Source organism: Aptenodytes patagonicus, chromosome 13 (assembly GCF_965638725.1).
Source record: "Aptenodytes patagonicus chromosome 13, bAptPat1.pri.cur, whole genome shotgun sequence".
In the NCBI taxonomy this organism is placed as follows: domain Eukaryota; kingdom Metazoa; phylum Chordata; class Aves; order Sphenisciformes; family Spheniscidae; genus Aptenodytes; species Aptenodytes patagonicus.
Window position 1 is genome coordinate 12,410,126 of NC_134961.1, and position 25,127 is coordinate 12,435,252.

Genomic DNA, 25,127 nt, shown 5'->3' on the forward strand with positions numbered 1-25,127 from the left:
TCCCTGCCCACGGCAGGGGGGTTGGACCAGATGACCTTTAGAGGTCCCTTCCAACCCAAACTATTCTGTGATTCTATCTATGATTATCAGCAGAACAAATCTAATGTGTCATCAATAAGGAGCAAATCCTATGCCAAAATGTACCATTTTTAGTCACTTTTTATCATTTAGTGTTTTAAAAACATGTTCTCTTTATAGGTTAATACATCATATAGCTACTGCTCCAAAAATGCCTATTTTTCCTGCATTAACAGTTTAGACAACAGCAACCACAGAGCTCCTCTTTCTTACACCTAACAATGTCACACTGTAGGGAACAGTTCCTTTTAGAAACACACATTATTGTCTCGGCCCTTTCAGCTGGTTTTCTGCCATCGGCTACTTCAGAACATGTCTAGCATTCCACAATTACATCATTTCCAGGAAAGACAACTGTAGATAAAGCATTCACGTGTTACTAATATACAGGCTTAGTTCCACCATAGTTATCTGACTTCAGGATTATGTCACCACCTGTGCATCATCCATTCAGCAGTGATTTAATCTCATTAACCCAACGTCTCAAAATAGTTGATCTTGCTATTGAACACCCATGCATAGAAGAGTACCATTAATACACACAAGACCCCCAATTTAATCCAAGTCATATAACTAAATCTAAGACAGGAGCATAATTTTTTAAACTTTTTGTTCTACTTGAGATAGCCGGGGTTTTGTTTAATACAGAAATCCAAATCAAATTAAGTTAAAGAACAATTCTAGGAATATAATGAAATTTCTTGATACCAGCCTACACGTGTTTGCATTGCAGACCGAGTATGTTGCATGTCATATTTTCCTTTTGCTTGGTTTCATGACCTACACAGTAACCCAGTACTAACACACTGCAATGTTCAATGTACTCAATAAACTTTATGTTTCCACTACACGCACACACATCTTAAGAAAAATTTAATCTGCAAGCAGGTGCGGTGAAATAAGAGAAGGCAAAATAGTGCAAGATGCAGAAGCCGTGACAGAATGAATGGTTGAGTGAACTGGAGACAGTGAGGGAAGAACTGGTGGCATTTTAGTACAACCACTGTGACAGAACCTTAAATAAAGCATTGTAGAAACATTCAAACTGGCACGTAAGTCACTAGAAAAATTCCCATCACCTTGACTGAGAGCTGGTTCAAGTATCAGGAAGTATTTGGGCTAGGCATGGAAAGTCGATGAACTTCAGCTTGACTCACTTCCAGATCAATGAATAAGCAGCAGCCAAGTTAAGACGACTGCCAGGGCAGTCCCTGCTACCGCCGTAACATGACGTTTTTTCATACAACCCAATGGTCATTGCCATGATTTTAAGTCACGTTCTGCTCTCTAAGGTTAACAGGTTAACATCATTTAACATTTTTACGGCACAAAAAGGTCACCACATTTTTCAGGCTAACAGGTAACATCAGCTAGCATCAAATGTCATGGCTTGTCCAGTTCTCGCAGAAAAAAAACTCAGCAGGAGAGAGGATGAAACAAACAGGCAAATAGGCTACCATCACAGAGGCAGCTTAAATTGAACAAAGGCATTTCTCAAACTGTGATATCATGTCAAAACACAATAAAAAAATAATCAGGTAATAACCATATATTTAAAAGAAGGCCTGCTTATAATTTAAGGCAGATACAACAGACTTAAAACACACACGTCCTAGAACAACATGAAGTGCCAAATAGTAAGTGACAGTTGAGTTTGCTGAAATTTTTCCTGACAACATTCCCTCTCTTTGGAAAAGCCAGATTTCTCAAACCTGAAACCTTCTGTAACCAGTTTTGATGAAGCTTTTGTCATGAAACATTTCCCAGCTCCAGAATAGTATTGATGTTGAAGCCAGAAAGAAGATTAAATATCTCCAACAACATCCCACTTGCTGCTCCCTTCTCCCTAAAACAGCCAGTAGCTCACCGGGTTACAGCGCTCACGCCAGTCACGGAAATAGACCCTAACTCCCTGCTCCACATAGCTATGAGTTACTCTTCTCTTCCAGAAAAAAAGCAGCAAGGCAGGATTTTTTGGCAGGATAAGGAACTATTCTCACATATAAGTCTCTGTCTGCCCACCCCATTACTTAGTTGCAGCTGTCAACAGCACAGAAACTCTAATAAAGCTTGAAAGGCAATCTAATCTGTACTCATCAAGTTTGCAGGGGTCACCATATAACATGCATTTAATATGCCTTTACAATGGGCTAAACCCCAAGAAGCTGGTTGATAAGGCTTTACGGCCTGTAAACACTGCATGCAAGATTAACGGGTAAGAACTCGTAATAACAAAATATTCTTTTCCTCGGCCGAGATTGCTGTAGGCTTACAAAACAACAAAGGGTTTCAGTACCATACTTCATATCTTATTCCAGCTCCCAGCCTTTTAAAGATTAAAACTAGAAGGAATTAAGTTAGCAGAAGAGGATCAACAAAATCAGAATATGAATCCATAAACATTTACAGAAATGGAGAGATATAAGTACTTCTCAAAGATCTGATTAACTAAAATGCAAAGACATCTCAAACAACAAAAAAAGAAGCACAATATCTTGTAGGTGGAAATCTAAGGAAACTACAAGAAAAGGCCACAACAAGGCAAAATGTACAGAAAGAGGAACAGAGACCCTCTTCACCTATGTAACCCAACACAGGATGATTTTTTTTTTCAACTCTGGGCAAAGTACAAACTGGAGAACAAGGTAAAAGAAACCACCTATACTAAAGGGAAAAGTAACTGGCAATGACTTAGGAAACACCAATTTCAAAATTAAAAAAGGCCTTAAGACTAAAGGCAGCAATGTATCTAAATTTAGAAAATTCTACCCAAATCTTCAGCACGTTTATATAAAGTTTTAGAGGGGAAAGAGAGAGACGCACACATCAAGAATGGGTTTTTTTCTTCTCAGTTCATTTAGATACCACTAGGCAGAACGGACCCAGAAACCGCGCAGTTATACAGATGATTGGATCAAAGTTTGGGTTTCTCTGAAAAAGAAGTTTCCCTCGACCGCAACATTAACTGCCCCAACCTAGAAGAGCATCAGCTACCACGAGAGCCAGGCAGGTACCGGAAGGCACCAGTTTCCTGACCAACCACTGCTATTCTCTCGCCCCGGATTAGGGAAGAGAAACGACATCCTCTCAAGGACAGATGTGCTGGAATAAGCACCACTGGCGGGACTGGCCCGGATATGAAGCTTTTGGACAATCTCCAAGCTCTCAGTAACTGCCTGACTGGCAGAAAAAATTAACACAATCATGTGTCTGGCTTGAATCATTTCCTCTCCAGTTTGGTGGAATAATATGACAGTTTCCCTCTAACTAGAAGAAAATCTTACGCAAACCAAGCTATTTGCCACGAGAAGCTCTTTAGGCAAGGAAATGCCTCCCTGCACAAAACGATTGTAACTTGGGCATTACAACATAAAGCAGAGACAGCAATTTCAAAATACCTTAAAGTGGATGGCAGAAAATTTCATGGTACCAACACCGCTAATAATTATGACGCAGAAAAATCTAAAAGCTCATAATGTCTCAAGCTGCTCTAAGTGAGGATTCATTAGCACTCAGCAGCTTTCAGTTTTTCACTTGCAGCATTCATTTTCATTACACCACGCTTCAAACAATGTAGAACTGAATGATAATTTAGGTTTACTGAGATAAAGATGTCTATATAAAGGTACCAGCTGAGTCTAGATAGATAAAACCAGAATTGCTGACTTGCTGCCAGGTTTGGCACTCAGACTTACACAAAGTCACCTCTGAAAAATTCAGAGCAGCAAACTCTCCAAAAGCATTTTGCACCCTCCCAGCTTTCTAAAACCCAATGCCAGGCTAGAGAGCTAGGGTGGTCTTTAGGACAGATTAATTTTACAATATATGAAAGTTTCACAACAGCCATCTCCTGCCCAGAGGACAATCAATACGGTGAGCTGGAATACTAAAAAGAGGGGCATAAGTAGATAAATGAGAAGAGTTGACTATAAGAAATACCAAACACAAAATACTGTCTTGATATACTCAGGGTTTGGGAGTTGTCTTAGTCTTATTTATAGTTTTATATAAAACTTCCTATTTCAACTTTTAAGTATTATCACAACTGAGCACTTAAACTCTCATGCAAGAATAGTCTCCTTAGCATGTCAACAATACTGAAACTTTTAATATCAGCATCTTCCAGAACTGAAGGAAACCCTGCCCATTTCACAAGAAGTGTTTCCCAACAGAAAGGACTGTAAAAATGCAAACAATGTTGATCGAGACAGCACACTCAAACATACAGTTTAAGCCTCCTAGCAAATAGGAAACTCAATGTAGAGGAAAGAGAGAGGGAGGGAGGGCAAACGTGGGGGGGGGGGGGGGGAGGGAGAGGGAGAAGGATGAAAAAAAGATTGCCCAGTTTATTTCTGGTCACTGCATCTAAACTAGCAAAATATATTTGTCTGCACCAGTTCATGTCTGCTGAAAAAAACCAGAGTCTTTCACGGGAGCACAGCTTCACGCATTTACAGGCTGATTCACCAGAGGCTTCTGGACACGTTTCATTTCTTTACTCAAATAGCCCTCACACTGTGGGAGTGTTACGTGCAACACCCTTCCGTTTCACGCATGCTTCTACTATTGGGTTTTCTGCGCACTGTCTCTCATCTACCTCGTACATAATGAAAAGTTGGTTTTATTGACCTTGCACCAGAGCCAGAGATGGATTGTGCGGAAGTACCTGGTAGCTCTCACTGACTTTGTCACCTTTTTCCTTCAATTTCTTTGTTCCTCTGTTTTTTATTAAATCTCTTATATGTCTTCTATTGAGAGTTTCTTCCACAAGGGGTGTTGTCACTCCTCTACACACACTCACACTCTTGCTTGCACCCTCAGTATGTGTATAAGTATATGAGAGAGCACTGGCAACAGAAGGAGAAATATGCACAGCATGGGCTTATACCCAACCTCTTCTCCAGAAAGCGCGTTTTACCTACATCATCTTGAAAGCCTTTCTGTTGAGATAGCTATCACCTCAATGCTACAAAATGGAGAAAAGCTGCAAAGTCATCTTTGAAATTGTGCCGGCAAGAGCTTTGCTTTTTTTGTAGTTAGAAAGACAAAGAGCTCTATAGCATCTGTAGCACAGAGGTCAAAATAAGACATTGGAGAGCATGCGAATTAATTACAAATGCTTCCTTTTCACATCTGTTTTCTTCCAGCACTAGCATGACCACTAATTTCCATGTGCCCGCCCCCAGTAGAGCGGGCCCATGGCTCTAACCAGGCTCTCCTTTCACCATACTCCCCCCCATGTGCACCCCCCAGCACACATCCCTTTTCATACTTTAGTCACCATTCTCCAAGTGCAAAGTTCCTTCTACTTTAACAAGCGGTTATACGTTAAAGTGGCCAACAACTGGCTCTGTTGGAGTGTGTACTGGTGTTTCATATCAAAGAGGTTTATTTCATTGAAAAACAAATGTTAAAATAAAATTTCAGTCTCCTTTACATAGGAAAAAAATTCCCTAAGCCCAAGTGAAAAAGTGAATCCCATCAACTTTAAAAGAGTCTGTAAACAAGGGCATCTTGCAGTGCCAGGAGACTGCAAATTACCAGAAGTTTCCGCAACCCTAAATTTGGTGCTCATTTAAGATTCTTTAGGATAAGCTAAATATATTCTTTACAAAGGAAAATAAGCAGGAAAAAGAACAGCTTTTATAAATGCATTGTTCAAATGTAATCAATCTTTCAATAATCTAATATAATTGATGTACAAGTAACAAAATCACTCTGGAACTTCATTACAAGAGTAAGACATGTTTTCTCTCAGTAGATATTATTCTTCCCTTGTTATGTTCTTCAATGAACGAGAAAAGTATGCTGAATAGTCATCTTTATTTTTCTGCTTTACATGTAAACACTTTCTTCTTTTGCAGAAGACACTCGCATGTGAGCTAGACACTGACATGCCAGTCTTTCAGAGTACCACTGATGATACTGTTAGTGACACTGAGTGAAAAAGCAAAATGCTACAATAAACTTGATTTAAAAAAAAAAAGAAAAGAAAAAAAAACAGGAGGAAGGAGGAAGAAAATAAAAGAATGAGCAACTGAAGAAGAGGGGACTGGAAAGCAATCAGATACGTACCTCCTAATGCAGAATAAGCAGAGACAGCCAGTCACAGAACAGAAAGGTGATAGGTCATAGGCCATAAGGAAAACAAGAAGGTACATTTAAACCACTCATTAAAAAATCATAGCCAAAACCAAACCAAGAGAAACTCACAAATAATATGGAAAAATAAAGACATACAAAAATAACTATTTGAAGAGAAATCCTTTTTTTTGTACACAGAAAACTGAGCTGAAATATCACACAGTTTTCTGAAATGACCTTATGGAGACTTAGTTGTTATTTATCAGTCACAGCATGTAAATACCATATGGCATTTCCTTTTTGTCGCCAAGTTTTTATTTCTCATATATCAGAAATAAAACTCCAAAGTTTGAAACAAGATTGCTTAATTTGGATATGTAAAATAAGAAGTAACAACCTTCAGATGTAAAGGAGTTACTTATTTTGGTTCATACATTTTTAAATACAAATTACAAAGTTAATCCTATTACCTTCACAAGAAAGCAGACACAGAAGCAGCAAACATGCTAACAACGAACAAACATACAGCAGCAAAACTGCCCTTATAACTAACCTAATTTCAGCAGCCAACCTTCTCTATCTGGATTAAAAAATGTATGCGTTAGATCATTTCCATCATCCTCTGGAATTTTAAACGGCTCATTCTTAATACTTTCATATAAATTCTAGAAGAATAAAAAAAGAGGAAAAAGACCTCATTAATAAATGTCTAACAGAAAATGCAACCAGGACATCCTACTGCTTCTCAGACTATTTGTATAAAAAACATAGGAAATACAGTCCGTAAAATTCTGGACCATCCCTTCTCAATTGTTGTTTACTATTTTGATTAAGTTTGATTTTAAAATATTTCATCTATAAACAAGTGTCTCTTTTTTACAGATTTTATAAGTACTCCTAGCAAAGACATTTTTTCTTTAAATTCAGCATTCAGTATTTCAAAGGTTTCAGCTTCAGGTCTCATTTAGTACAAGTTTTGCCAAATGAACCTGGGTTTTCAGAAAATGGTTTAGACCATCACGCTGTCTTAGAGAAACAGGTATTTTTAATCTCAAGAGGAAGGGACAAGAGGAAGCTCCACAAGACACATGGAAAGAAATGAGAGGCAATAACGAAACAATGATTTTTACTATTTTTTCGGGCTTTCTCTGACTTATCCAGAAATACTACTTTTTTCCATAAGAAGCCAATTCCACCAGAATTTTGCCATCAGCAAACTACTGAGAGATAAACAGAGTGTTTTCTCTGGAATCTCCTCTCCTTAACAAAAGATTGAATACAGGGAGAACTAGCTCAAAGCAGCTGTGAATATCAGAAAATATTCTTTCAGCTACTCAAATGGTTATGCATGCTAGAAAATGTTGTTCTTACTTTCTCTCGACAAATCTGCCTGAGAACTGTTGTACATACTTCTAAATTTCCTATTAAAAACACAAAGCAATGCCTTGTCTTACCCAGTCTAACTTACCCGTAGCAATTCTTCTGGAAGGTCTCCGCCTTCATTAATTCCACGATTCATAGAAATAAACCTCTCTACTGTTGGTTTATCTCTTACATTGTGGTTGTGCAGACTGGTATTTAACATAATGATCGCAAATGACAGCACATAGCATGTATCTGAAATAAGATTTGAAAAATGATTTATCTCTCTGTGTGTTGTGGCAGAAACCTGTAAAATGAATATATGACTCATCCTGACTGATAAAGAAAAAAGAAACAGGTAATCAAAAAATCCTGAACACTATACATGAAAGCAAAGTCTCACCTTTCTTTAAACTGTTGAAGTAAGCCTAAGAAAAAAATATGTAACTATTCAATTAAAAGCCAGGATGAGAAAAAACAGTACAAGAGAATAAAAAAAAAATTTAAACTCTCTGAAATCATTGCTATCACTCTAAATTAACATTTCACTTGAAACACTGAAGCGTTCTTGGGCAAGACGTTCTCTGCACACAGATTTTGCCTAGATCGTATTGGTAGATCCTATAATAGACTTGGTCAATCAGACTCCTAACTCAAAGTACTTCCAAAGCTTTCTCCAAAGAGAAAGAACAGTCTCTTCAAAATAATATTTGAACTGCATTTAAACAGACTGAAAATGACATTGACTCAATTTCTTGGCATACACGAGGTGGCTAGTACCACTGAATAATATCAAAAGATAACAAAGGAGATCTTATCATGCCTCTTGACATGGTTATGATTATAGTAAATTCTCCCAGAATTCAAGTACAAGATCCTGTGTAAGAAAAAGCAGGATGGAAACCTCTCTGCTACATAGAGGAAAAATGTGTTTGCATCTTCAGCATTTTGTTTTCAGTTAAGTATTTTCCTCTCTAGCTGTTGCAGACCTGCTTTACATTAACCTTTTCCTAGCCTATTTGTTCCTCAAACTAAGTGATCAACAGCAAGCTATGTGTGTATATAACTAAATAGACCAACAATGCCAGAATGCTAGGGCATTCTGTGCAGCACCACAAAGTTTTGTTAGCTTTTAAGACTTGAATAATTCTAAAGCAAGTAATTCAAAGGAAAACTGAGGTGCATTTCTAACTGAGATAAATTATTGCTGAAGAGATTGCGAAAGGATACAGTCCTCGTAACAAAAACGGATTACTTTCTAGATAATATACTATAGCCACGCAGAGGTGGACTTGATACAGAGATAATCAGGTGTAAAGTCCTTATAACTGACAGATGAGACTACCCAACCTATTAGTCTCTTCTACCTTTAAGCCCCTTAGAATCTTACTTTTCCAATTCCTAGCCAAAATCTTTGGTGACATTTCTAAAGTGTGTTTTATACTTTAATTGGCTTAGATATATATTAATGCTGAAGTTTTATAAATGAAAATGCATTCTGACCATAAGCTTGCACCTCCTGGAAACAAAGTGCAGGATTAGACAGTTGCATTTTCTCAGTTCTCAGAAATTTCTCATTTCACGTATTATTTTATCCTGAACTTCCAAACTGGCCATCACCTCCTTGCATCAGATGTAGAAGAACATGTATGATCCAAAAAAAAAAAAAAAAAAATACTTAAGAACTCCTATTTTTTCCTGTGACTAACCTGTAGACTGGAAGACTCCTGGGTTACAAAGGCAATAGCGTGAAGCAAAAGCCTCCATCATACGATCAATTTTTTGAGCCTCTCCTGGGAGTCTGAAGCTCCACAGAAACTGCCTACAGAAGGGAAGAATAGTTGTTAGACTCATTCCAATATTTATATATTAAGCATATATTACTAATAATCAGAAACAAAAACAAACAAAACAAAACAAAAAATCAGCAATGTCTATATAAAATGTCCTAGAAATACGTTCTCAATCTCTCAACACACAAGTCAGGAGCTATTATAAAGCAACATGCACAGATGGCTAACCCAGTAATTCAGCCAGCAACACTGCATGCTATCAGGCAAGATAATATGGCAGTTCATATTCTGAGACTCTCTCTTTTTTCCAGACTAGTAAACAATTTTCTGTATGCATCCCATTTTTGCCATGAGAATGCTATGGGGAAACAATCAGTTCAATCCTCCCTGGGTTTCCTGGCTACTAAAAGCAATAAACACTCAGTTAGACTTTACTTACACTGTAAAAAGACACATTACATAAAATATTTCTGGTAGGGGAGAGAAGCAAGGAATACGAAAACCCTTAACATCTTTACTTGAACTCCTCAAACGTTTAAAAAATAGTAACAGCAACAAGAAAAAACCCAGTGCTTAGAGAGGTGCTGCCTGTCTAGTGTAAGTTCACCCTACAAGAATCAGACCCAGATCTTAAAAATAAAGACTCATGATATAACCTCAGTAATTTTGTAATATACGCAGGAGATCTGTGCTCCTGTTTAGCAGCATGAACTGACAGAGTTTTTACATTCATAGCTTACTATTTCTACATATAGGTACACTGGAATGCATACAGGACAGAAGTCTTCACAAATTTACTTTTGGCACACTGTGGCACTAAAAAGCTCCAATGAATTTAATCACTTATTCTTTTCTTTCTTAGCAAAATAATTATCTAAACTAAAACAGGATCTAGACCAGCAAAGTTACATGCTCTGCCATGCAAAACAAGTTCTCGATATTCCCTGTACACTGGGTGCCAATATAATAACCATTTATTCCTGTCTTCATCAGTTTTCTTTTTAGGACATTATATTAAAGTGTCGCAGGCCATCTTTAGTTTGTCAGCTCTATATACTGTCTTTTACTCACCTCATGCAAGGTTCCAACCCAGATCACGAATTTTGTAAGCTACCAAAATACAAACATTTAATAGTAGCAGCTGCTAAGGAAGAATAAAGTCAAACCTAACATTAAATTGGGTAAGAGATAGGAATATGAAGCCTCCCAGACAAGCTTCAGCAGCCAGAGAAAAGGCTTCCTTAGCTCAAGCTATCATCACCACATCACTCAACCATAGCAAAGCTGTTCTGACTCCACATCACAAGGCACTGCACCAGAGACAAAGATCACATGGACATTTCAATTTATCTGGTGTCAGGAGGGTGTAACTTGTGGCAACGGAACGGGCAGAACTGTCTAAATCAACTTAACTTGCTAGATCTATTACGGATTTCCACCAAGACGAGAAGGGACTTCACAAGATCACTGTATGCTGGCATCCCAGAGAAATCAAGTAAATGGTTCACTCAGCAAGGGAAAAAAGTATGCTAAGATATTACACTTTGTTTCACATGACAAGTGGGAAACTCTGAGGAAAGTAGAAGGAAATTATTTGATTCAAAGTTTACCTCTTTGCAATTGAACACAATCACTAATTATGGTCAGTGGGATTCCCCCCCTTTCCCCGCCCAGAGGAACAAGTTGAGATGGAAGGAAAGGAGAAAGAAGATGGCAGCAAAGAAAATTGTTTGGTTGGTTTTTACCTATCTCTGTGCTAAGATATAAAACAGATCTTCAAATGTCCACATATGGCAGCTACACCAAAGAGTTACGGCTATGTTTTAGTTGTTTGTATTTGTCTGAAACAATTAAAAGTTTTCACCTTCAAAGGCAGCACACACACAAGCAATTGGAACAGTTAAAACAGAGCTGTCTCTGCTAACTTGCACAGTAATGTGTATAATTGTGCTGAGCTGTAGATCAGCTTTCTGACAAATAAATCAACACAGTGACTCATATGAACATGCAATTTGATAAAGGAAGCTCAGGTCAAAAAAAGAAAGAATTTACTCACCTTAAGGCTTGTACAAGATTGAGATCAGCGAACTCATGGAGTTCAACAAAAGCCTGAAGAACTTTAATATTAAATTCATCTCTATGAAAGACAAAAATGGAAATAGACAATTACAATTCTGAACTTTAAAGGCTTGTTAGTTATCTCTATTTGCTTCTGAGAATAAACAAGGAAATAAATGATCATACTGATCAAATCAAGTCATCAGAAATAGTTTACACATTTATTTGAGAGGTATTTTAATACCTAACACTAGTATTTTGCCGATTTTTGCTGGCATTGGAAAGGTAGGTACACTTGAACTGATTTTAGCACTGCTTATTTAAATGACCTGAAAATGGCCTGCCTTCTTTGCTTCACATTTATTATTACTGCACCTGCCTTGACATGGGATGATACCCGATAAATTTATCCAGTAAAAAGTCTTTTGCAGAAATTGTGTCATGATCTCTTAAAACAACGGTTAATGTAAGATTAATTTCTTTAGCCATACAACACAAACTATCCCATTTTTTCCTCTAAGAGCAGAAAATATTAAAGCAGTATATTAATTTATGTGCAAAGATGAGGAACAGAAATGCTTCAAATGATTGTACCTAAGAAAAAGAACAGCTTTTTAAAAGAGCTACTTAGTACATAGTATATTCTTGCTCCATTCTCAGAAAGCATTACAATGAAAGTTTACTAAAATCAGAATAGGTTTTGAACGGGCTTCCTCTCACCTATCTTTTATATTGCTATGTAAATCATGAGCCAAATTATGCTTTGTTTGATGCAAAGGTGTTTAAATCCAAAAATAACACTTAAACATTAATGAACACAAAATTGTTTGGATGCAGACAGAATTTAGCCTACACCATCACTGAGTTCATATGCCAGAAGCGTAAAGGTTTATAATCCTCAGGGTGTGCTTTAAATACATCACCAAGACAGAATGTTGCATATCAGCCTCCACCCGAAAATAGAAAGGTGTGCACCCATCAAGAATTATCTATTGCATTACTGACTAACTGCATAGTCAGACTAACCTGTAACAGTCATGAGTAAATACCTTAAAATGAACTATTCATTCATCAGGATGTCCCCATATTGTTTACAGAAAAACACATCAGCTCTGTCAAGCAAAATGAAGCAATTCTCATGAAATTTAATAATGCACAATTCCAATGTGTGACTACTTTCCAGTGCAGCGAAATAAAGTGGCATAATAGTATAATAAAAGAGAGTACTCAATAGAAGTACTTTGTTACTCGAAGCCACATATTGATTTTGCTTATATGTACATAAAGCTGCAGTAATCCACAACAAATACTAGCCTTATACTCTAATTTTTGCTCTTCTAGGTTCTAATGTAGACTGGATTAATAGTGATACTTGTGCTGGGTACAACTCCAAAGACACAAGCCAAATTATCATGAAAGGTCTAGGAAGCCATTTAAAAAAATAATTGAAGACTTACCCACATATAAAGAAATCTTAAATCTTTTACAGGATGTAATTCATCCCTTATTTATTGTACATTTTTAGATACTATCTTGTTCCATTTTACCATTCACTTTTTTCATTTGCCAAGTGCTGTAACACTATAAAAGTCAATAATTTAAAATATCTCTCTCTATGGCAGAATGTTACACAAATATTTCATTCTGTTGATTATCCTGGTCTCATCTTCAGCTATATTTAGCTAGAATGCAGAAGTAATTCATGATGGGCCCCTGAGAGGGAGTGGCAAAGTACAAGAGAATGTCCTCAGACTCCAAATGCCTTGATAAAAGATAGTACATAACTCAATAAAAACTAATCTATAATATGCACTGCCATTTGCATGGCACAAATCACTTAATAGCCTGTTTCTGAGGTAGTCACAAAAGCAAAACTAGCAGCTTAAGACCACCTCAATTGTCACATTTTATTTTATCCCAGGGTATTTATTTTACCCCAGGACCTAAAGGCCTAATACATTGTTTTCAGAGGAACATAAATAAAAATTATTAAGATTCTAGGAAATTAATGTTGCAGTTCAAAGGCGTATGATGAACCAATTCCCCATTCCAGATCTGACTACCTTGAAATTTCCATACACATTCCTGAAAATCGGATTGTAATCTCTTCACCTCCACCCCCCCTTACTAATTCATGTAAGTGAAAAAAAAAAAAAATAGAATACCATTTGCTTTCCCATTACCATCTTAATATTACACCCTTCACAGAAATGAAAAAACATGCAAAAAACAATTAAAGTAGATTGACTGGATACATTGAATAAAAGCTCCTTTTAAGGAAAAAAAAAAAAATTAAATTTCTTTTTGACTTCAACTGCTCCTTAAAATGGATAGGTTGCTTCTGCCTTGTGGCAAAATAGGAGCAGTATGGGGGTTTTTTTTTCACTCCTAAGATTTTATTATCCAGTTGACAGATTTATACAAAATTTCCTGATCAAATTTGCTATTCAGTATGACCACTACATTTGTCTGTATTTAAGTCTTGAAAAATTCAGAAGACATAATTGAACTGCATATTTATCTGTATACATACTCAATATTAAGAAAGGTTGCCCTGTATTTTCAGATTAGACCACAGTGCTGCCCAGCAGCATCCCTGCCAGGGATGCAAGAGAACGAGCAATAAGTTTTTTAATTTTAAATGTGAACCCATAAAGAGTGATTTTATAATACTGATTGCCCAAATATTCAAGAGAAACAACATAATGCTGTTGTATAAAAATTGTTGAAATGTCTACATATACTGCACAGAAACTTCAGAGCGAAGATCTATTTTCAAAATACACATATTACAGTAAAAACTTTCAGTAAACCTATTAAAGTCAAGAGGAAATTGCTGAGCACAAACTAAGCTGTTGATGCTGTAAAGAGATTACGGGTGCCTCAAAAGGGATCTGCCAGAACATATTGCTACAGCAGTATATCCTAAATGAGTCAACTTTTAAAACTCCATAACTGGAATCTGAACCGGAACATGTGCAAGCACGTAGATACACGTACTCCAACCCACTCTTCACTTCTGTCTTTCTGCTGCCTTTTTTGAAATCAATTCCTGGGTTGCACAGCAATGGAAGTAATTAGCATTTTGACTGTGTTTTGCAATAGTTTGCATAAATACGCATGCTGCATGTTTATTGTACTAGGATTGATAAAGATACTGCGCAGCTGCCATTTGAGATGGCTACTTACTAATGGGAAGTCTGTGTGCAGGGAAGAACACAACACTAAAACCTGCTTATAACTATTGTCCCAGGAACTACCCACTTTAAAAAGTAATTTCTTTACTATCAAATTATTAGCGATTGTAAATCACTCCTTGCCTGGGCACAGTATCAAGAGTTATTGGAACTGTTGCAATACAACTCAGACATTCCAAATGCTCATGGCATTGAATTCTGCACTATAGCCAAATTTAAGGGTATTTTCTCAAAATAGTAAGTTACAACAAATTAAATATTGTTCCACAATGTACCCATTTAAAAAGAACAACAACCTAACAGGAAAAAAAAAAAAACTATGACAATACCGTAAATAGTTTTACTTGCCCACTGTAGCTTTTTTAGATCTCAGAGTAGTAGAGTAGCTCACTCATGCAGCCTGCGGAGGGGAAGGTAACTACCAAAACCCATAAGTATGCTTTGTAAACTCAAGAACAAAGTTTCAGTATTTTTATTTTACCTTTCACCGAGGTAATCTCCAATTACTGTTTTATTTAATCCTTCTCCTTTATAAAGGAACTGTGCAATGTCTTCTGCAGTGTTCTGCAGGAGGTCATTTTCTATCAGAAACTGTATTCCCTAAGAAGAGCAATTCCAGAGGAAAAGGAATGTTATGTTTTCTTCCATAAGCATTTATGTAAATAGTGCTTATAACATTTGGTATTAATATACTGACACAGACATATACATAGCACATTAAGAATTACATTAGCCTACAGATTTTTTTTTTTTAAATGAAATGGTAAACAAATGTTTTTCAGTTAGATAAGCAATATTTAGTACTGGTTTAAAGATTAAAATAAGAATACATTTTTAAGGCTAGAAGTACTAGGTGGCAGTTTGAATCCCTCAACAACAGAAATATCAAACATTAATTGAATAATGATTCCATGTTGCTCTTTGGAGTTAATGTGTGATTTGGCCTGTTCGCAACATTGCATAAATGTCTGCAGAGACATAATCTGTAAAATCATATAATTAAGAGGTACGTAGGAACAACTTAATTACCACCACGACAGAATAGAGCATCTGTTACAATCTACAAACTGCAACCCAATACATCAAGCCACTACTTGCAGTCGAAGTCGCAGCTGAAGATACTGAAACCGGTTTAAAAGAGTTTATGCTGACACTGGGATTCTCAGTGACTTCTGGTTGTGCTGGAACTAAACTATTCACAAAGGACTTGAACTAGACTATTCACAAAGGACTGTTCACGAACCAGTCAAGCTTCTACCACGGAGCTTCTATCAAAGCCAGGAGGAGAGTCTTACCCTGTCCCTCAGTGGGTACTTGATCAAGCCCCTGGACTCCTATGCCTCCATAAATTACTGGCCCTATAACTGGCACACTCTAGGGATGCCCAGAGAACTTTCTGCAAAGCGGTAAAGAAAGGAGACTAAGAGTTATATAAAGATTACGTAAAGGATGGAAGGGATGTTATTCCAACACTCAGCAGGTCATGAAGAGAGAGCACTCTTTTTCCCCACACCCCCCAACAAAGATGTTGCTATTCCTGCTGATTTCATAAAATTGTTAACAGCATGCTAGTAAAAAGTAGGAATGGCAGCTGTAAGTAACCTTAATGTCTTGGATTCCAAATATGTACAGAAGAGCTTAATAAATTATTCAAAATCTTTTCTACTAGAATATTTCATAATTTCAGAAATATTAGAAGTTTTTCAATCTCTGCAAATGGAATATATTTCTTTTTTATTTCATTACAACTGGGAAAACTTCCATTATTTTTTGATATAGCATACAAGGCCCTGCAGTAACATTCAACAAAAGTAATTATCCTTCTGTTTGGTTGATTCTGGTTTTTTTATAATGAAATTATTACCTGCCTGACAAAAAAAGTCAATTTTGTGACCTAATTTAACAAAGAAAATGAACTGTGATGTTATAAGGCTTGAAGCTTTTAAAAAAAGTCTGGAATGCAATTCTCTCAAAACAATTTTATCATCATCTGAAAACTTAATTTCAATGGCAGGCTGGTATTCTGACTCTGACAACTTAATATTTTGATAAGTCATTTCAGAACAGACATGATTTTGTTGCAAAGAATATATCCATTTTATCTTGAAGCAGAAATAGCTGAGCTTTCCTCAAAATGATCCCATCAAAGCTTATTTGATAACTGTACAAAAAATTCATTTGACTATGAAACACGTTTTTTCCCATACCAAGTTATTCAAAAAGCTTTCTCAGCTGTCAACCGACAGAGAACCTTCCTTCTAACGGACATCAGAAATAGCAGTTGCAGATTCCCCTGTTTAACACCTAGACCATATTATTCACGCTTAGTGTAAATAGACTGACCAGAACAGTTTTTAAGAAGTTGTACAAGTTACTGAATAAGATAATGGACATGGCTAGAAGCATGGAAAACAAATTTCTGCGCACAGAAGCAGATACTTTAACATACTACAAAAATCAATTTAATTTTCCTTTTTCTGGATTTTTTTTCCCTGTTTTTTTTTTATTCTTAAGATGTTAAAGAACCAGAAGTCAAATAGACAGGAAAAGGAATTTGTCTGGCACAACTACTCCAGCGTCTGGAATAAATGGTAAAACAGGTCAGCCAAATCCCCGTCAGCTCCTACGCTATCTTTTGTCTGGATGCAAATTTTCTTTCTGTGGTCTGATAGGAGATGGAAGACAGCTGTACTAGTTTGACCTCCCCACACAAAATTCATGGCTACAGAAATGTTCAATATTCAATACAAATATTGCATAGATTTTTTTTTAAGTCAGTGCAATGAAATATGCTCTGAATTTCATAGCTTTTACAGTAACTTAATTACAAATTTTGCAGTTATTTAAACCCTGCCTTTGTCAGAAAGAATTCATTTTCTGGGCCCAACGCAGGCAGTACTGACTTCCAGTGCTGCGAATTTCAAGCACAGCTTTATGTCCTCTGCACAGGGATTCTTGAAGTGTTTTACAAACTTTACCATTATAGCCCTTCCCACATTAGCCAGCCAAATCCAAACAGCAAGATACATGATATTACATCACGTAACTGCGTTAAACACAGCTATTTTGAATGAGGATTTTCGGGGTGGGGGCAGGCAGAATTGCTCTACATATAGGTTACACACTAGAAAATGTAAAGCTCTTCAAATAAAAATGGTAGAAGAAAATTACCTCACTGTGTTCCTGCTAATATGAAAACATTAGAACTCTGTTATTTGGTTTTAAAGAAGAAAACTTGGGGGATTCTGCGCATGTATTATTACCTCAGTTCTTTCACATTCCAACTCCAGAGACCATCTTCCCTCCCATTTATGAATGAAAAACATCCTTTCCACAATGACCCCAAGTTAATTCTCTCAACATTAGAAGGACATATATTTTAGCTGCCTGTAATTTAAAGTAGCAGCTGCAAACAAGATGATCTAGCTTCAGAGCGGCCAGCTACTGCCGGCCACCACTGGTTCATAGACATTATTAAGAAATTACTACTGTAAGTCTGTTTACCACATTTAAATTATGTTACAGTAGCAATGCGGCCACAGCATCTATTTATAGAAATAATGTCACCCAACAAGAACAGTAACAAAAAAATAGTTAACATTGGAATGAAAGTATCTGACATCATCCTGTGACTTTGCCACAAACTTCCAGGATGTGAAAGAGCTGGAAGACGACAGCAAACTATCGGGATATTTGGGGGTATTCTGCGCTCAACAGAACTGAAGTTAGACAGTCACCAAAATGGAAAATAAAAATAAAATACATGGTCAGTAGCTTAAAAATGGTTCTATATCTCTAAGTACTTGAGTGTTTCTGGTAAACTGAAAACAGTCTGAATAGCAGCAGCCATCACTGTACTCGGAACATTACAGAAAAGCCACCAAAACTAACAGAATTCAATACAACTGGAAAGAAAACATGTCAAGAACTAACACAGAAAAACAAATGCTAAACAATTTCCAAAAAGACCTTAAAGAAGACTCTTCACAAATTCAAAATGGAATCTCAATTACAAACAACAGAAGGCAGTAAAACAAAGCAAGGAAGATGTAAAATGAAAAGTAAAGGCTAAAAGGTCAAATATGTCAAAGCAGCTCTTTTAAATATATCGGGGGAGGTCTGTAAGAGCATGTGCAGGGACCTGAATTTTCCAGAAAATTAACAATTATTTAAGAAAAGTAGAGGCACCGCAGAGAAATGAACTACTTTACTTCTTGGCTAAATGCACGGTAGACTTCTAAAAATTGGTAACCAACTTTCTATCAGCAAGTGTTTGTAAAAGTCATATAGGTACACATACATATGGTTTTATGTATACAAATGTTCATACGTGCCTTTTTCACAAACAGAATTTAGATATGCAAATATGAAAGTCTATATGAGAACAAATTAAAAAACATGTTAAAAGGTATTCTGGAAGAAACAAAAATAGGAGGGCATAAAAAAAAAAAGTATGGCCTCACTTATAACCAAACATCAAAATATTTTTAGAATTATATTTGACATATCAACATAGAACACCTCTATCAGGAACAAATAATCTTTCTGCAAGCCAGCTCAATCAATACCTAGCATATTTGATCGTTGATAAATAACCTCCATTATCAAAAAAGGTTTGCTTAAGCGAAAAAAGCACACATGACTGGCAAATGACTAGATGACTGCTTCTAATTTAACCCTCTGCTCAGTATGTTACAGGATATACAAATAAGGCCTGTGAACTTATATTATCAGAAATGTTTTGTTAAGAAAACATGACTGTATTTGTCATAGATCACATTACAAGCAGGAACTTGATTCCTGACAAGTGGAAAACAAAAATTCTCTACCTTCTTAGGGTCCATGTTGAATTTCTTCCTTCCCATGGCTATTTGCTTATTTCTTTGTGTAGTTTTGCTACACATGGAGAAAAAGAAGAAACAACAAGCAGTTATCAGTTGCTCTTTTACAAAAACAAAAACTTCCGGATGAGCTTCTTTTAATTTGTATTTTGGCTACTTTGTATTTTCTGTTGCAAAAACAAGACATTCACTTTTTATAAGGGGGAAAATTATGTTACTATTTTCAATTCTTTCAAGTGATTGCAGCTTCAGAGAACTGTATCATTATCAATTGGACAGTCTAAAATATTACATTCTCTATCCAACACATTCTCTATCCAAATGAATGACACACCTAAACAGGATAAAGTCAGGCTTTAGAGACTTTATAACAGACTGAGTAAAGGTGATCCAATGTTTGTTTAGCATGATAAAACTATTTTTATTTGCTATTCCTGGAAGACCTGTTCCAAGGTCTTACTGAATCATGTCCGTATGTTAGCATTACTTACCTTTCTTCTACACTAGTTAGATTATCAATTTCTGTCATAACCTCAGCAATTTCAAATTTTAATCTCTGCCAAAAGAAGGAAGGACAATATGTTAACCTACATTAAAACACTTTTTGAAATAATCTATCATATATTAGTATGATCAATTATTTTCTAATATTTGCTAGTCACCTGAAGAAAAGTGATGAATCTTATGGCTTCCTTAGATATTTAGCTTAAAGATTTGTACCACAACCGAATGACTGTTAAACACACGGATCTGAACTCCCAGCGTGCTCATGTCAGAGCATCATGACCAAATTGCCATTACCAATTTCAGTATAAGATTTTTTACCAGATTTCTCACTCTCTCCTATCCTGTATGCAAATCTGCTGTTTAATGAGTTCTTGATTACACAAATCAAATGTGTACATATATGTAATATTGCATATATTGCATTACATAAATACAGAAGTTAGCATTTTTAAAAGCACACAAATGATGCATAAATCCCATTCATTATTAGTAAGATTTAGCTTAAGCCATTTATGTGCTTTTAAAAACATTACCTGGAATTCATACCTAGGGATGCAGTTTACTGTAACTTAATCTACTGAAGCAGTCTTCTAAGGATCTTTACAGATGAATCAATTACCTCAATATCATCAATCAGTTCTTTTTTCCTGCGACGAATATTTAAAAGCTCTTCTCTTTCTTCTATGGAGAGGTCATCAGGCACTGGAATAGAGCAAAATGTAGTCTTTTAGCATTTGCAAACATACCTCATCGCAGAAAACTGTATAAACCTGATTAAGAAAAGTAAGTTTACATGAAACATCAGGGCATTTTTTTTTAGCTGGGATCATTTTCAGGTCAGACAAAACCCAAACCTAATTTATTGGAATTCTACTTTATAAAAATCGTAAGGAAGGTAATTGAAATAATGACTACGGACAGAATCTTTCAGAAGAAAGCTAGACAATCAAAGGGAACTTGTTATCATATAATATGTGGTATTGGCTCTACAGCTTAACTGCCAAATTCAAGTCTGGTATCATTCCATTTATTTCAGTAACAGACCAAAATTCTTCATGTAAATTAATTATGATTCAAAAGACATGACTATCTTTCAAGGAAAAAAGCCAAAGAAAAGCTAAAGCTATATACAACTCATTACCAAGATGTGTATCCTGGCACTCATTTCAGACAACATCAGAATTTTAGCAGTACCCCTTCATCTGGTTGCTTTATAGAGCAGAGATGCAGGTAAGTACAATACTACTAACATCCTTAACAGCAAATACTTTCCGTCAGTAGGATATACAAATAAATACACAGTCAGAATCAGTTATTTAACACAGTGTATCACAAACTTATGTTTTTGTATAACATAATTTAAGTGAGTCTGAAGTATTTAAGTCAATTTTAGGTCTCTCCTTGGCTATGCTAAAACAAATATGTTACCCTGTTGATAAAAACTACTTGCTACTGAAGATGCAAACATGTTTCTGTACACAGCTATGGCTGTCACTCACTCTAGCAGCAGTCCCCTACCCTGTAGTCTCTGCCTGACAACCAGCAAACGTGAAAGGTTATTTGCACAAAACCTCTGCTTTTCCCGAACAATTACATTTTCCCTAGCAAGAAACTTCATTGGACAGAAATTACTCTCACTCACTTGTACAACACTAGACATCAACCACAAATATTCACCTCCTTTGCAATGATCTTATAACAACAGTTTTAATGCTACCCACTTTTTTGGAAATAGCTTCCTAATTATAGAACAGCTTTTCCTTCTGGCTCAGTAAAATGGAACAACAAAAATAATTATTAAGATATTTAAATGGTTCTGTCCCAACAGTAACACCAACAAATGCAGTCATTTGGGATGGCCAAAGCTGTTTCGTTATGACATATACACACATAACAGACTGTAGCAACAGGATCACAAGCAAAGTTTCAGCTTGACAGGAGATTTTTAAAGCCACATTTGAAACACAGCCTCTGTTCAAATCTTAATAATGAAATATATTGATTAGTTTCAACATCCAGTGGTTAAGCTCCTTTCTTTTTAGGATTCTAATCATAACATAAAATCCAAATGGCAACAGACCTTGTTAGACATGAAGTAATTATGGCAAATGATCTCATTTAACTACTCCAGATACAAACATGATTAAATTACTTCCAGTTTAGGAAATTACAGTCTTCTGTTGAACGAATACCAGACTTCAATATGTTTACCTGCTTTTTCCCTTCATCTTATCAGAAAGCCACCCACTCCTAAAAATCCCTTGCATGCAAATACCGTTAAGATTCTTTTCACATCAAACCTTATAAATACATGTGCCTACATCACATCTTTGTCTTACATGTATACTCTAAGATCTTAAACCATCAAAACTCAAGAGATTTTATGACTATAGCAACACTATGTACATACACATACCACAAATATTCCAACTAGTTAACTGAGGAGTGACAATAAAAAATGAAGACTGTTACCCAATGTTGATTATTAAAAAGGCAAACTGTGTATAATCAATCACTCTCTTAGCTAGGAAGTATGCTCAAGTATCCTTAAAGCATTTTTGTAGTATTAAATTGGTAGATGAAATTAGATTAAAATTTTGCAGTACCGGTATCAGTAAGAGTTCATTTTTTAACTTTTTGCCACAGCAGACATTTTGGTAACTCTCACCTTCATTGGCAACTGGAAATACTAATCAGAACCCAAATAGAAAATAAAACTTTAAGCATTAAATATTTAGAATTCATAGATGGTGCTTGATTTTTCTTCAAGCTGAGTTACAAAATCTCTGGATTAGCTGCTGTCACAAACTCTTCCCAAAGCAGAACATCAGTGAGTGGTACTTCAGTTTCTTCTCCCTTACATTACCACGCAGTGAAAGCTCCTTGGGACAGGTTTGGAATATCTAGAACAAGTGAAATTGCTGTTTGGAATCAACATGAATTGTGACAGTTTTCTATGCTTAAGCAACCCACCAAAGAACCGAAATCAAACACCCCAATCCTGTTCCTACAGCACCCAAAGACTGACTGCTGTGTTTTTTCCTTCCCTCTGATCACAGCTGCAGCAGAAAGACAACCCTCACAGCATAATTAATGATGCTGTTAGACAAAAAGGAAATAAACTAAATGGAGTCAGACTGCCTTTTGCATTAGAAAATAACATCAAGTATCTGCCAGATGCAAGACAAGAAAAGTCTGCTGGAAAAGAAGATACTGCACTTGGAGAGCACTTAGAAGACAGCACTTAAAGAAAACTGCACATTAATGCAACATCTTTAAATAATGGTATTAATGTCAGAGCCAAAAGATTCCAGTATCTTTTGATAAGAATAAAAGAACCAGGATACAACTGAGCGGGGGTTACAGTACTGCTCAGCTTCCAGAAACTATTGGTATAGTCAATATTTTACTTCCACTCACACTACCAGCACAGAGGAGGGATGATTGACTTCTCAGGATGACTCCTAAGTGCACTGTCCTATCATCACCATAAATTGGCAGGTGTGCAAGATACTGAAGATGTTTGCCTTATTCTCATCCTTCTATTGGTTGTATATCCTCACCACCTCCCTTCTCCAGTGCTGCTGTTCATGCTGATGAGAAAACTTACCAGTGGGAAAATGAACTCACAAAAAAAAAAAAAAGGGTTCCTAAGAGAAGGGTTCCTATATGTGGCATTACAGCCTGCAGCTTCAGAGGCTGAAGGTGTCTGCTCCAGGAGGCTATGTGACTTTATGTCTATTGTCCCTGTTGTTTCGATTCTCTGTCTTAAAACAAAATTTAACAATATTTCTGTATTTCAATGAAGGCTTTTGTAGTATTAACATTGCAGAATGTGCCTACCTTACCTGAAAGGAAAGAAAGAGTGGAAGATATTCAACTGCAGCTAAAAAAAACAAAACAAAAAACACACTAACACAAAAGGGCACCCACCATTAGTTAAACCTTTTCCTTACAAGTAAGGATTTACTCCGTGTTTTTCACGTCAATTATTCTTTGCGTTTCATTGATCCCTAATGATTCAAAAACACCTAGAAAACATTAAAAACCCTACATCCTACTAAATAGATAAAATGTTTCCTCAGTGATAGACTCAAATGGCAATCATTCCTTCTAACTTGAGCATGAGGTGCCTTACGCAACCTGCAATGCAGGGACCACAGTGAGAGCCTGAAAATAATTTTCTTTGGAAATCAAACCCGTAGAGCTGTGGTGCCCAGGTGTTCTTAGAAAATGGAATAAGCACTCTGAATATTTCCAGTTTGAAAAGAAAAATATTCATTTTATTTATTCAAAAAATTTGAAAACCACAGTTGAGATGTTTGGCGTCAAGGCTGATGTTAGACTCATGGCAAGCAAACGGGAGATCAAAAATGGCCAACAAATAACAACAGTGCATTAAAACATCTTTGCAGTCCTAAGCAAATATTGCAGATACATGACAAGTGATGATATACCCTGGCAAGACCTCTTCCATAAGCCACCTTTTTGACTTCAGCAGCTAGAACAGTTCTGCTTTTTCAACCTTGTGTTCACATAATCCTCCGCACAGAAGAGCTCAGAGCACGTATTATGTATTTGTTCTCTAAGACAAATTTTCTAGCTGTCCTCTCTGAGTCATTTCCAAGTTTTTTGTCTTTCACCAATCTAAACACAAAGTAGACAGGATGGGAGGCGTTAGCATGAACATTTAAATACTAAGAAAGAACAAAAGCATTTCAGTATAGTGAACAAACTGCGGCTGCAGCATGCTTTCATGCTATCTTCAAATCTTTAAATAAAGACAATGTTCTAATGTAAGTAATTTGTGTGAAAACCTTTTTGCTTACAAGGAGAGTGTTTCCTTTTCCTAAAACTTCAGAGTTTCAGCTACTACCAAATAGAAAGTCAATATACCTGCTAATATTTTATTTAAGGGGAATAAAGTTGTTGAAAGTACAAATTATATTCTTGGCCAAGTAGTAAGAGACAAAAACACAACACCATATGTGTTGCTACTACTAGTGCTCCCACTACCAACAGAAAAAAAAAAAGAAAAAAATTTAATATATTCCAACTTGGCCCATGTCTGTTCAATTACTGTAACTGATCTAAATGTACCTAAATGAATTTCCTGTAAACAAACACTTATTGGAATACACACTTTTAATACAGATTTGTTTACTCTAAATGTGTTAGAAAAAGAAACAAACAACAAGCAAACTGTA

At 36.2% G+C, this 25,127-nt stretch overlaps 1 protein-coding gene across 2 annotated transcripts in view; it reads right to left on the minus strand.

Moving 5' to 3' along the window:
- The window catches only part of CYTH3 (cytohesin 3), a 52,950-nt gene that overhangs the window by 5,489 nt on the left and 22,334 nt on the right, over positions 1-25,127 (minus strand). Inside the window, exons 2-9 of one of the 2 annotated variants that reach the window (XM_076350644.1) lie at positions 20,540-20,622; positions 19,905-19,969; positions 19,402-19,468; positions 15,054-15,172; positions 11,374-11,454; positions 9,234-9,346; positions 7,631-7,779; positions 6,716-6,827 (exon numbers count right to left, since the gene is read on the minus strand). In XM_076350644.1, the coding sequence (XP_076206759.1) occupies positions 6,716-6,827; positions 7,631-7,779; positions 9,234-9,346; positions 11,374-11,454; positions 15,054-15,172; positions 19,402-19,468; positions 19,905-19,969; positions 20,540-20,622 (789 nt within the window). The remainder of the gene's footprint in view (positions 1-6,715; positions 6,828-7,630; positions 7,780-9,233; positions 9,347-11,373; positions 11,455-15,053; positions 15,173-19,401; positions 19,469-19,904; positions 19,970-20,539; positions 20,623-25,127) is intronic. The other variant, XM_076350645.1, reaches the window with a different exon arrangement.